The 14,691-nt window shown below is 35.7% G+C and overlaps 1 protein-coding gene across 1 annotated transcript; it reads left to right on the top strand.

Moving 5' to 3' along the window:
- Positions 1–281: 281 nt before the first annotated feature.
- On the top strand, positions 282–11,751 carry LOC120778312. Its single transcript, XM_040110105.1, has 7 exons — positions 282–347; positions 8,983–9,061; positions 9,125–10,009; positions 10,120–10,815; positions 10,871–10,965; positions 11,025–11,579; positions 11,641–11,751. Exons 1-7 carry the CDS (start codon positions 282–284, stop codon positions 11,749–11,751), a joined length of 2,487 nt encoding a protein of 828 aa, XP_039966039.1.
- Positions 11,752–14,691: the final 2,940 nt, after the last annotated feature.

Raw genomic sequence — 14,691 nt, 5'->3', positions numbered from 1 at the left:
TGCCCATTTAATATTGTTGAATGTTCATTTATCGAAATAATTTGACATTGTATATTTATTATCAAATGTATATTTTTGTACGAAATAAAATGAGAGCGGTATATGTGTACATATATTTATAACGAAGGTTTTTGAAGATTTATACATTTGTTATAGGTTCTAAAAAATTTCTTAGACAAATTAATTGCAATTCGTTCATACACATAATATAGAAAATAAAAAAAAATAGACCGAAAGATTCTTATTCGAATTTGTTCTCAAAATAACGGCTAAACATTGAAATGCTAATCACCGTACAGACGTTGCAGAACGATACGTTTGTAATTGAAATAAATCCTGAGGAGACGGTGAGCATTTATGTATATAATATTATTAAAAGATATTTACTTTTCATTCGTTTTAATATTTTCGATCTTATAAAACTGTAAATGCTATATTTATGAGTTCTATTGGTTCCAGCCGATATTCCGAATTCGGGGTTAAAATGGGTATGGGTAAGCTAAATTAAAAATGTCTAATTCTTCCAGTAGCTTACCAGTTCCACCTTTAATTGTTCAACTCTCTTGCGAGATCCAAAAGGAAACTCCTAATCCTTACAGACCGCAGTACTTCGGAACATCACATCAGTCAGGTGTATTTCCTGTTCTGTCCGTTATTATTTTCCAACGTGTTTCGTCCTACGCATCACATCTTAGTAGAGTCTGCAGTTCGTTGCTTCTTGCTGTAGGTGTCTACCCCGCAATAATCCAAATATCAATATATTGTGATCAACGCATCTGTGTGTAAGCAGGAAAATCGATAGCTGCGGTCTAAGCAACCAGTTTAAAAAGTCACTCAAATCTTCAGTACAGGTTCTAATGTAATTCGTAAAGATTGAGATTGCAATTCGTGCAATATCATCCCATTGTCGCATCGCAGGGATGCTACCCTAGTATAGATATCCGGTCAAAAGATGTCTACCCCGAAATATTTAATGTATTCATCCCCGCCCCCCTTTATCCACCTACCTACAGGTTTCATGAGGTGGTTCGATCAAAAGTGCATTTTTACAAAATATCTTCGATATTAAGTATATAAAATTTAGGAACTAGAAGCCAGCCAATTCTGAAGCTCCAAAATTCTCACAATACGGTTTTTGAGGAAATTGCCAAGACATCTTATTAAAAGCCATAGAAAAAACCCACTTTCGCCCTATGTATATCTTGTACACTTTTGACACAATTTGCAGGAATTTTTGCCCATTTTTGAAAATTTGGAGAGTGTACAACTCTTTATCTTTTATAATAAATTTTGTAAAAAAATGTGTTGAAGTATTTTTCTGAATATTAAAAAACAGCGAAGATCGTTTTGCCGCCCCCAAGACGTTGCGCCCGGGGCGACGGCCCCCATGAATTTCCATTACCTTGTACGCTGACGGTTGACGATATTGACTTCCGGCACTAAAACTCTCTCCTGCTAAATCAAAAGTGACTCTATTCACCAACTTAGTTGATTTTTAAGTACTTCTATTTTGTTTTTGAATATGTTTTCTCCATGGAACTGTGTTTTACTATATAAAGTTTTCATTTTATTTTCGTATATTGTTAATATTACAGTGTTTTGCTACATCACAAAGTGGGCGGAGTTTTTATAAATATATGCGTTATCTGTTTTGACCAACATATATTTTTTGTCGGCAAAGTTGGAAATTTTATGATTCAGAGATAAAGAGATGCCCAACTCTCCTGTCACTGGAAATGTGAGAACCGCTCATCTACCCATTGACAGTTGACTAGATTGAGTACGTTTTGACGTTTTGCAATTGGAATGACTGGAACGGGCAGATTGAAATCGTTCACGATCGCTAATAAAAAATGTAAAGCAATGAAAATCAAAGAAAATGCTAAATTTAAATATATTTCATGAAATGTTTTGCAATTTGATGCATATTAGAATTAATTTTCAATTATTAATTGAGAACTAACAGGCTTAACTCAATAGTATTGAAAGATCAAAAATCAGTTTTAATTTTACCATAAAATCATAAAAAAGGATTTAAGTAGTTTCGCCATGTATTAGAAGTCCAATATATGTATAATAATTTGCAATCGTAATAAATGTTAGGTGTTTTAATTTAAATGTTATAAAAAAGGCTTATTTTGAGGCGCTCTCACATTGGAACCATTATCCGTGGTTAAAATACTCTCTATACTCTCTCTCACTGTAAAATCGGTTGGTTGTAAGTTTATTACGGTGGAAGTTTGACTATATAATATTTCTCTTGGTATATACATATAATACATAACGAATATATTTTTATTGATACCAAAGCAAATTATTTTGTATTTGCTCGAGTATATCCTTGCTGTCAGGATATTGATTGAATTGGTTGTCTGTGAATGGGAAAGATGCCGAGAGTTGAATGGAAAGCAAGACGCATTTGAGCCCAATTACACGAGGCAACTTTTGTTGCGGCAACTCTTGGTTTATAGGCGAGGGGACGACGAGGAGAGGGGAATCGCGCCGAGTTTCCAGTGTTCAGCAACTCGCTTTGTGTTCTTATTCGTAACAGTTCGCTGCGACGTTTTTCGGTATTCGTGTTCATTCTTTCATAGTACATAGTTGCATTTGCGTATATTTTTTTGAAATTAATATTTTGAATATATTTAAAAAATTTAATTTCATCTTTTGGTAATTAATTTGCAAATATGTATACAAATATATATAATATAATAAAAAAATTTTTGAAAATGGAGTATGACGAAAAAATCGAATTAATTAAAGATATTGTGAAATGTATGGAGGAAGCCATACAAATTGATTCAGACGATAGTAAAAAGGGTGATATATCTTTGTTTTAATAAATAAAATGTATTTCTTAATTGACAGAGCTGATTAATATATGTGATAGAGTGGCTCAAATACCTATAAGGAAAAAGAAACGACAATGGGTTAAAGTAAAGAGTAGACAATGGGTTAAAATAAAGTGAAAGAGAATGAGAAAAAAAACTCGAGCAGAGTTGCGCAAGACAAGTTGCTCGTGTGAAGGTAATGGGCGACAGCAAAAGAGAATCGCCCGAGAATTAGCAACTAAAGTTGCCTCATGTAATCGCGAACTTTGCAGATAGTAAAAAAGAGAGAGAGCGAAATGCGTGAGTATGAAGAGCTTGACAAGCTGGCCGACAGGGTTAATGTTTAAAAATTCTACGATAAAATGCGGCGACTAACAGAATGCTTCAAGACCGGGGCATAGTCTTTTGTCGAACCCAAGGAGGTGATTTAGTAACCGATGCCCATAGCATACTAAAATTATGGAGGGAACACTTCTCCAGCCTGCTGAATGGCAGTGAACGCACAACGCCAGGAGAAGGCGAACCCAATTCCCAAATCGATGACGATGGAGCAGACGTTCCATTGCGCGACCATTAAGAAGTTCGTATAGCAATTACCAGTCTGAAGAACAACAAAGCGGCGGAGGCCGATGGATTGCCGGCCGAGCTATTCAAAAACGGTGGCGAAGAACTGATAAGGAGCATGCATCAGCTTTTTTGTAAAATATGGTCGGACGACGCACAGTGTTGCGAAACCGGAATTTTTTAGAAATCATATTGCCTAAACTGTAATTTTAATTGTATCGATGAGAAACTTCTACAGATTGGTCAGAATGAAATCCCAAACAGAATGAGTGAAAAAAAAATTTACACCGAAAGAAATTGTTGGGTCAAATTTTCAACAAAAGTAAAAAAAAAAAAAGTTGTTCGAAAAATTTACAAAAAAAAGTGTATTTCAATTCTTCTTTTATTTCTGATAAATACCCTATGATTAGTTTTTTAAATAAAGTATAGGGTGGTCCGAACAAGAATCATAAACGTCAAATTTTCATAATTTTTCGATATTTGTTGAAAAACTCTGAAATTTTATATGAAACCAAAATCTATTTCATTTCTTATTTGAAAGGTGGCACTAAAAGCTTTAATTTGATACCGCTTTGAAGTCAATAGCTTCAGTTTTAAGAGAGTTATGCTCATTTTTGTGGAGTACTAGAATAAATGCAGAATAAAAAAATAAGTGATTTCGAGAATTTCCGTTCTATTTCTATGGAATAAATACTGAGAGTGATATACTAAAATCGCTATAACTCCCAGGAGGGCAGGTATGGGCAGCTTATTTTTTCACAGTTCGTTGAAAACAAATTATGTAACATTTCTGTAGTGGTTTGGAACTGGGACTCTCTGGGAATTTTTAGATATTGCTTACCTAACCCAAATTTAAAGGAAAAATGGACCTTTAGTCGGGTTTTCGCTCTAAAAAAGGTGCTTATGAAAATGTCTCAAACAAAATTCCCTCGTTTTACAGAAGATACTTGTCCGAAGGCAGATGTTTTTTCCGAATCAAAATATCTGTCACCAAAATCAAATGAGATCATTTTGAATACAGCCCTGAAATCCCCTCTTTTCGTGAAAATTTTTTTATATTTGACTTCTAAAATCAATTAAAAATCAACGGGCCAACATAAAAATAAGCTTTATGTGTTTTTTGTTTACTTGGAATGTCTGTGACAAAATTGCATCATTAAAGACACTGAAAAAAATAATCGGAGAAAAGTTATTTTTCCACTAGCCGCAACACAGTGCGACGCCCGACAACTGCATTTTAAAGTGTGTTCTGCCCAATCCACCTAAAGGGAGACCCCACAATTTGCCCCAATTATCGTGGGTTAAGCCACCTCAACATCACATATAAGGTTGTATCGAGGGAGTTGTGTGAATGTTTAAAGTCCACCGTCAACAACTGATTGGTCCTTCTCAGTGTGGCTTCAGGCCTGGAAAATCAACAACTGGCCAGATACTCACCATGCGCTAAATCTTGGTGGACTCGAGAAAAGATGATCGACATACACTACCACTTCGTCGATTTTAAAGCAGCATTTAACAGCGTAAAAAGGAGCTGCATTTATGCCGCTTTGTCTGAATTTGGTATCCCCGCAAAACTAATACGGCTGTGTAAACTGACGGCAATATCAAAAGCTCCGTCAGGAACGGGAAGGACTTCTCCAAACGAGGTTTCAGACAGAGCGATTCCCTATCGTGTGACTTCTTTAATCTACAGCTGGAAAAATAATTTGAGCTGCAGAGCTGAATCGAAATTGTACAATCATCTTATCAGTCGGGATATGAGTTTTCGAGAGAAAAGTTCTGCGAAAGATTTATGGTGCTTTGCGCATTGACAACGGTGAATACCGCAGTCGATGGAACGATGAGCTGTACGAGATGTACGACGGCATTGACATAGTTTAATGAATAAAGAGACAGCGGCTACGCTGGCTAGGTCATGTCGCTCGAATGGACGAAAACACACCAGCTCTGAAAATATTCGACGCAGTACCTGCCGGGGGAAGCAGAGGAAGACCTCCACTTCATTGGAAAGTCCATGTGGAGAAGAACCTGGCTACACTAGAAACCTCAAACCGCGTAAGCGGTGTCTATGTCAATAAAGAAGGATAATCTATTTTTATTAAGATACCGTTAAACTCGAGCGTTCGACTTTGAGGAGTGTATTGCAATGACTAATTTATTAGTAGCATTTGTGCTTTGGAATTTCGCCTTCTTTGCTTGTGATAGTACTTCTTTATGAACTCAGAGCAATTTAAGTTTTAGTAGGAAGCAGTATTTAGCGTATCTATATAAGTTAGTACCCCACACATTTAAAAAGTATCATCGACACGTGTAGTGGCTACCTGTGGGACACGCAGCGTCAGCAAACTCCATACCCGTTGCAGCGGCAAACATAGGTTTAGATTAAGTGTAATTAATTGTAAACTTTAGTTCTTACACAGAAGTCAATAAAGGAGCATAGCTCCCAAAAAATATTTTTTTTATAAAAAACTAAATAAAAGTTTTTTAACTGGCGCCTGAGCAGGGACAAGCGCGCGAAAGTAGTTAACAGCCTGAAAATCAACAAGTAAGGCTACGCGAGTGGCGAACGGTACTAAATTGTGGAATGAAAGCAAAAACAAAATACACAAACGCGAAACGCAATAAAAAAGTAAGGCTACGCGTATGAGAACTAATAACAAATACTGTGTTGACGAGCTGGAAACCACTACTGTACGCTTTTAAAAAATATTTTAATATTATTAAAGAAAATATTGTTATAACTAAGAATAAGAAACTTAATTATTCGATACAAAAAGGGAGAATCAAAAAAAGGTATTAAACTAGAAGAAAAAAAATGTAAATTAAAGAAATTAATTGACATAAAAATAAAAGAAAGAAATCGAGTGCTATTACAAAGGAAAAAAATTGAATTAATTGACATAAAAATGAAAATTTTAATATAATGTCAGACACTGCAGAAGAATTGATTGAACAACTAAACCAGATGAGGTTAGATTATGGGCAAACCACCCATCCTTTAAACCCTCCCACCCCTAACCTCACTCTAATAACGACAATAGTTCGAAAAGTACTCGAACGAATGATTACGCAGACTATAACTGACATTACCGAACCCGACCACAGCGTTACACTGAATTAGGCAAGATTCCGGGCATGGTTAAATGCTTCAGAGAATTTTCGGGACGACCAGGAGAATTTAACTTCTGGAGGAAAAGCGTCGACAGAATTTTTAAAGCATATGAGGGAGTCAAGAATACCCCTAAGTACTTCGCGATACTCCATACGATCAGGCATAAAATAATTGGCGATGCCAGGACGATCGACCACCGAAATGTCTGATTTCCGCACAACTGACTCACCTCCCTAAGTAAAATACAACGCAATTTCTTTACCAACGCGAGTGTAGATCCGTACGGAATATATGCTGACATTTCCCACCATAACAATTACGATAAAGATTTAAGTAATGATTCATGTATAAATATTCTTTTAAAAAGTCGTTTGTCAAACTGCACGGAGGTCAACAACCAGCATCACTCTAATCGTAATTTTAATAGTCATCGCTTTAATTTTCGGGAAAAATCTTTTGATGAAACAAAAAGAAGATGAACCTAATAAACTGTCTCAACCGGCAATAGAAGTTCTTAACCGAATTTTTAATACACCAAAAGATTCAAACGAGGACGTTTGAATTTCAAGGGGGGACTAGTTAGTACCCCACACATTTAAAAAGTATTATATGATGCATTAATATCATATGATACAAAGCAATAGAATACGACACCAACTAAGTCGCTGAGAGTGCGAGTGTAGTGGCAACCTGTGGGAAGCGTCAGCGAAGTGCCAACCTAAGAGAAGCGCAGCGTCAGCAAACTCCATACCCGTTGCAGCGGCAAACATAGGTTTAGAGTTAAATGTAATTAATTGTAAACTTTAGTTCTTACACAGAATTCAATAAAGAAGCATAGCTCCCAAAAAATATTTTTTTTTATAAAAAACTAAATAAAAGTTTTTTAACTTATATATGGTTAAGATATTGCATGATTGTGGTTTGTACTGGTGTTGTTGTTATATTTCTCAATCTACTTATGCCATCCATTGGGTGAATTCTTCTTCTAATTTTCTCTTAGTTTCCATCAGTCCATTTTTGGTTTATTTTTTTTTTATTCATTTTCTCATTTTATGCTATAGACCTTGTTGACTTTTCTAGGATTCGAAGTTGTTTGCTGTTTCAGGGTCTTTTGTGAATCTTAGTAAAAATATTATCTGATATTTCAAAGCTTATACTTTGGAGCTTTGCTAATGACTTATTCACTTTTTTTAAACGTGAATACGTCTTATTTCCCGTGGTTTAAATTTATTTTATCATATTTTCGACACAATTTATAGTTAAGTCTGTGGAGGTATGAGAATAATAATATATCTATATTTATATTGACCTGCGGTATACTCATATTATATTGATAGCTTATATAGTACAACATCTGAAGACTTGTACCTACTATTTTTCTAAAAACGATCACGAGGGTTACGAAAAGAAGAAAATTGGTTTATACCATAATTTGGTAGAGAATCGGAATCGACTGTGACCACTCTTAAATGAAAAATAAGTAAGTAAGTTGTGGTTTTGTTAACAAAGCGGTCTCATATTCTCCGACATCATTAATTAGTTAAATGCTAATAGTCTGAGAAGATTTGTGGTCAATTTTCTACAAGCCAGCAAAAACAGTGCATTTCGGATTGTAACAGGTCGCCTTTTGAGGTCTCCGAACACCACCGTTACATACCTAGATAATTTTAGCAAAATAAAAAAAACAAGAAAAAAGATAATATACCCTTCACAGGTGCATTTCTTTTAATAACTATGTGTACAGATTGTATAGAAGCTTTGTGCTATAATAATCCGATCTGAGCAATTTTTTCAGAGATTATATTATTACCCTAAGCAATAATCCATCTCAAATTTCGTGAAGATACTACGTCCCTTATAGCCCTTGATTCCGATCGTTCGGTTTATATGGCAGCTATATGTTATAGTGGTCCGATATCGCCCGTTCCGATAAATGAGCAGCTTCTTGAAGAGAAAATGACGTAGGCAAAATTTCAAAACGATATCTTAAAAACTATTTCGTATATATACAGACAGACAGAAGGACAGAAGACGGCATGTCTAAATCGACTCAGCACAACATACTGATCATTTATATAAACACTTTATAGGGTCTCCGACGCTTCCTTCGTGGCAAACTTAATATGTATATCCTGTTCAGGGTATATAAAATATTTTCTAAAATACTTGTACACAATTCGCATGCGTTTTAAAACGTGTGTCCTCCCAACAGCGGCTATGCAAATTTTCGTAAGACACCTTTTATGATTCGAAGCACTGTCAACGCACATCAAGAGCTTGATTTATCTTAAAGCTTAAATATAGTTTTGAGTCGAAAAATTCTTTGCCTTTTGAAACTATAGCATACTTGACCTTAACCATTTTGTCGTATACTTCTTTATATGGATCTTAAGTATTTAAATAAGCTAATTTCATACAAATATCAAGTTTTCATTCAAAAATATATTAATATACTTTATGTTCTTTTTTAAATAGATATTTCAATTAAAGGAGAGAATCTATATTGAAAGAGGGACAGAATACAATGTTGAAAATCAAAAACTGATATATTCTGGTTAGTACCACACATAAGGACCTTTCAACTCTTTTCTAAAACAGTCTTTTTCTGGTGAAATAGGTGTAATACTCAGTAACGAGCGCAGTATTAATTCATACAATATAGACGAAAGCAAGTTCATCGTGATAATACTTAACGGTAGTTTTGAAAACTATTTTCAGAAACCTGATGGAGGATGTTTTCCCTCATCCGTTGTATCATCGGTTTCCACTACTCAAAAGGCGGACGAATGTAACAAATTACCAGACCGTATAACAACAGCGGATTCATTCAAAGAAGTATCAGTGCCGCAGGCCACACAAACTGAAATTAAAGCGATATCATTAAATAATGGCAATGATGACTCTGTTGGGGAAAGTCAATCTGTGGGTAGTACTGACAACATTAATGGAGCAGCTGCTTTGGAATTCACTGAAAGCAATACAAGCATATTGTCTAGTGGGTCAGGGGTTTTGTTTTTTTCCAGAAGCGGTAATGAATCTGGGGGCTCTGAAACTAGTCATAGCACTTATTCTAGTGGTGATCTTGCTGGAGTGTTTTCTAATACTTCAATACAATCAAGAGCTGAAATAAATGTACCCTTGGACTCAGAATACGAACATACAATTGAGTCTATAATGGAAATGGGCTTTAGCCGTGAAAATGTTGAAAAAGCAATGTCAGTCAGTTTTAACAATCCAGAAAGGGCCGTAGAATACTTAATTAGCGGTACAACTGAAACATCGGATAGTTTCAGTACAACTACCACAGTTGCACGAGATAGCGTAAAGCTTAAATATAATATTGATGCAAATAATGATGGCGAAAACTGCAACAACGCTAGAGAGTCCGCTCGTATTGGCGATGATGAAAGCAGTCAGGTGTCATCAATCCGCTTTAATAGCATTAGCAAAATATACCATTGTCAAGAGAGTGGTTGTTGTGGTGGGCACCGCACGGGGGAAAGTCAACATGCGACATTATGTAATCTTGTTCGTCTCAATCAAGATAGTAACATATTTAATATAAAACTTTGAAATTGTTTTTGTTCACCTTTATTCTTTATTTAAAAATAGGTGACGTCGGTAACTTAAAGGATTATAAAACTCAGCCCCAAGATGACAAGGAATCGATGAAAGAAAATTCTAAGGAACTTGATGAAAATATGCCAAAAGAAGTCCAGTCTTACAACCTTGTCAGTGGAGATACTCAAAATAATGGATTAGGGAGTGTTTTGGCTTCTGTCGGAAGTAATACTAGTATGTCCTCAAGTGGATCCGGCGTATTTCCTCTTTCCGGCAGAAGTACTAGATCTGAAGGTTCTGAAAACAGCCACAGCACATTTTCAAGTGGTGACCTCGCAGGTGTGTTCTCTAATACTTCAATGAAATCAAGATCCGAATCAAATTTGGCAGTGAGTGAAGAATATAATCGTACTATTGAATCAATGATAGAAATGGGTTTTAGTCGTGAAACCGTTGAACACGCTATGACTGCTTGTTTCAATAATACGGAGAGAGCAATAGAATTTTTAATAAGTGGATTGTCAGATACTTCAGAGATATTTAATAGCAATACAACTAATGAAGCAGATAATGGCTCCAATATTGTGGAAAGTAATAGTAATAGGGTGTATGACGAAGAGAGAGATCGTTTGTCAAATTCCATTGCTGAAATTGGCTTAAATTTCAGTTACAGAGTTGAAGAGTATGACGACGATCAGCGGCCTTTAGAAAACAATCGCACGGCATTACGATATGTTACAGGTGAATGTGACTGTACCAAAGCCGAAAAATTCTTCATGATTTTTCTTTTCAATGTTTATAGATCCATTTGAAATATTTCGCAATCAACCGCAGTTCTTACTAATGCGTTCGTTGATGTATCACAATCCGGACGCTTTACATGGAGTACTCCAGCAAGTAATTATAAATATTTAACATTAAAATTATGACATTGCATTTTAAAGGCATACACTCAGATTGGGCAAACTAATCCAGCGCTTCTACAACTTATATCGGAAAACCAAGATGCTTTCCTAAGGATGTTAAGTCAAACTTTGGAGGGACGTGCTGATATAAACCGGCAACATCCTCGTCGGATGACAGCGGGGCGACGTGCACAGCTTGCTGCTGCAGTTCGCGCTGCAGCTGGCGGAGATGGATTGCATGTACGTTCTACTGATATAGACCCTGGTGCAGGCGGTGACGGACTTCTTACACACCAGCGACCTGGAGAAAGTGGTGATGCAGGGGCGGATACAGTACCACATGTCTTTTCATCTGCACAACCAGATAGAGCGGCAGAACGTCGAGCAGCCGCTGCTGATGCGTTCTTACGTGAAAGAGCTGCAGCTGCAGTTGCAGTAGCGACTTTAACTGCAGATACCTCTGATACAATTCATAATGAAATTTATGAAGATGGAGGTGCTACAAGCACAATAGATAACGATAATTTATCTGCTACTAGCCGTCCACAAGGACATAGAAATATGAAATTTCTACTCACAACACAAGACGAGGAAGCAATTAATCGCGTAAATTTTGAGGGTTTTCCTTAATACTTTAAACATCTTACTAATATTTCTTTCTTTGTAGCTTAAATCACTTGGTTTTTCAGAATCCCTGGCATTGCAAGCATATTTTGCTTGCGAAAAAAACGAGCAATTAGCGGCGAACTTTTTACTATCTTCAGCGTTAAGTGATTAGGAAATTTGTTTTGTTTTAAACTACTTAACATTTAGACTCGTAAGATAAGTAATCATATTACAGGATTTTTAATAATTATTTTACTATAATGACTCATTTGTACATTTACTGAACTTATCTATGTGAGTTATTAAAATATCGCTCTAAAATATATTATATCCGTAATACATAATGATCTATAATACAATATTCCTTATATTATACAAATTTAAAACATGTATTTATTATAATTTCCTATAACACCCCAAACTTTACTTATATTATTAAACCCTTTTTTTATTGTTTCTAACAACTTCAATAAATAGTGGCAAAGATGACTCTGTTGGGGAAAGTCAATCTGTAGGTAGTACTGACAACATTAATGGATCAGCTGCTTTGGAATTCACTGGAGGCAAAACAAGCATATTGTCTAGTGGGTCAGAAGTTTTGTTTTTTCCAGAAGCAGTAATGGATCTGGGGTCTCTGAAACCTAACCTTACTTATGTATATTAACTATAAATTTTTTTGTGCTGTTTCTAACAACTTAATCTGGACCGAGATACGAAACAATCTCAATGAAATTTACCATTAAAAAAAATATTTTATCTACTCTTAACAAGTAACATTTAAAAATAATGAACTTACTTTAATCTAATTCTTAATTTTGGCTATTGAAATTTTTGTTTCTGTAGCTGAGCAGCTAAGATCGCAACGCTTAAAACTCTCTTGCCTTTTATGACTCGGCTAATTCCGCTCGTTAGCGGATTGCGCCCCTCGCGTCGGATGGGCGAGAGGAGGGTAATCGTTGGGTATTATTATTATAAATGCCTTGGTACTAAAAATGGATAATCTAATATAATGTATGTAAATGACGTGTTCAGACTGAAATTGCGCAAGGATTCCTAGATTTTTGTCCTCAAGCATGTCATTCACTAAAAGGGAGTCAGTAAAGGTTTTAATAATTTCGCTGTAGTTCTGAAGTTGAACGCGTCCGAAGATTGGTTGGTAAGGTGATGTATGTCATCAATGTACTGTACTACCGTTGACAGAACAGCCAATCTGGCACAAATTTACATTTTTCAACAACAATTTTTATTTTTAAAGTTTTTATATTTTAATCATAATTCCCGTTTACGTCATTAAAAAAACTTATTCGGAGTCAGAAGAATCGGAAGAACAGTTGCACGAAAGGTAATTTTCGGTTGAAAGTAAGGGTTTCACTTCTTCATCCAATTTACGAGCCTTACTTTTTTTGTTGGTTAGTATGTTAAAAATATTCAATAACCTTGCAGTCATTGAATAAACAATATCATATTTTTTCATTGTGTTGAAAATGTCAAATTTTGCACCGAAAAGTGATGATTTGCGGAAAGCATTAATTTTTTGTTTCCATTTGAGGAAAATGCTTATTAAGTTTGTCGAGGCTTATGGTGATCATGTTCTATCAGAAGGAACATGCAAAAGATGGTTTCAAAGGTTCAGAGATAATATTTTGATGTGAGAAATAAAGAACGTGGACCAAAAGTTTGAAGACGCCGAACTACAAGCAATATTGGATGAGGTTGATACTTTAAGTCGAAAGAAAATTACAGGCATGTTAAATGTTGCACAACAAATAATTGTGGACCGTTTGAAAGCTATGGGAAAGCTACAATAATGGGGAAAATGGGTGCTACACGAATTGTTTGAAAGAGAACTGGAAAACTGAAAAGACACTTGTGAAATTGTGTTTCAAAGACACGAACGAAAATCAGTTTTGCATCGAATTGTCATTGGCGATGAAAAATGAATTTATTAAAATCATGGGTTATTCCGGGACGATCATCAACATCAACTGCAATAACAGTTCGATTTGGTAAAAAAGCAATGATCTGTGTTTGGTGGAATCAGAAGGGTGTGGTATATCATGAGCTTCTAAAACTTCGTGAAATTGTTAATGCAATTTTTACAGACAACAAATGACCAATTTGAACCAGGAACTGATCGAAAAACGACCGAAATACACGGCAAAGTAATTTTGTTACACGGCAATGCACCTGCACACAAAGCAAAATCGGTTAGGATACAATCAAAGTACTTGATTGGGAGCTGCTACCCCACGCGCCTCATACACACGACTTGGCCCCTTTCGATTACCATTTGTTTTCATCAATAGGACACGCATTGGTTGCGCTGCACTTTGTTTCCTACGCAGAAGTCGAAAATTGGGTGTCTAATTGGTTTGCTTCACAAAGCGAATATTTCTATTGGCATGGCATCCACAAATTGCCAGAAAGGTGACCAAAATGTGTTAAAAGCAATGGTCAATACTTGGAATAAATTTTTTTTACTTTCCCAATCATTTTCACAATAAACCGGCACACCTGGTATTAAATATTCAGCAATCATGGGTCTAATAGGTATAAATTATCTCTGGTGGTTGAGAAAGTACGAAATACTAAAGAAGTTAAATAATAGTGCCCTCTTCGAAAGTGATATTGGTGTACTGGTAAGGGGTATGTAACGGTACGGAATTGTAGATCCTCGATTGTCTTCACAGCTAAGAACTAGATCTAGTGCTTTCCAAAATTAAGCAATTAGTGATTTGCTTTTACTCGTAGACAGTTAATAACATGAAATAAATCAAAATATTTAAATCAGTGGCATTGCTGTATATTCTGGAAAGCTGGGATCTCTTGTATTAGAAAACCGTCTGTATTGAAATCGTATTAACCCAATTGAAAAGTGATACACTGACCTTAGCGGAATAATTTATTACTTTTTGTTTTGAAACTTTGGCGTGTATTGGTCGTGGGTTTAGAAAAAATGTCGAGGAGTAACTAATTGCATTTCTTTAAAGGCTCTTTTCGCAGTAGTGCGTTGACAGCATGACTGCCACATAACGTGTGGTCCATTCCCTGTCATATAGCCTGAACAGGTTTTAATATGGCACCATCCAATGCATGTATTACACTTAACCAA

This window comes from Bactrocera tryoni, chromosome 5, assembly GCF_016617805.1.
Source record: "Bactrocera tryoni isolate S06 chromosome 5, CSIRO_BtryS06_freeze2, whole genome shotgun sequence".
Lineage (NCBI taxonomy): Eukaryota > Metazoa > Arthropoda > Insecta > Diptera > Tephritidae > Bactrocera > Bactrocera tryoni.
The sequence above is the reverse complement of the archived record's forward strand: the minus strand, read 5'-3'. Positions and strand labels throughout refer to the sequence as shown.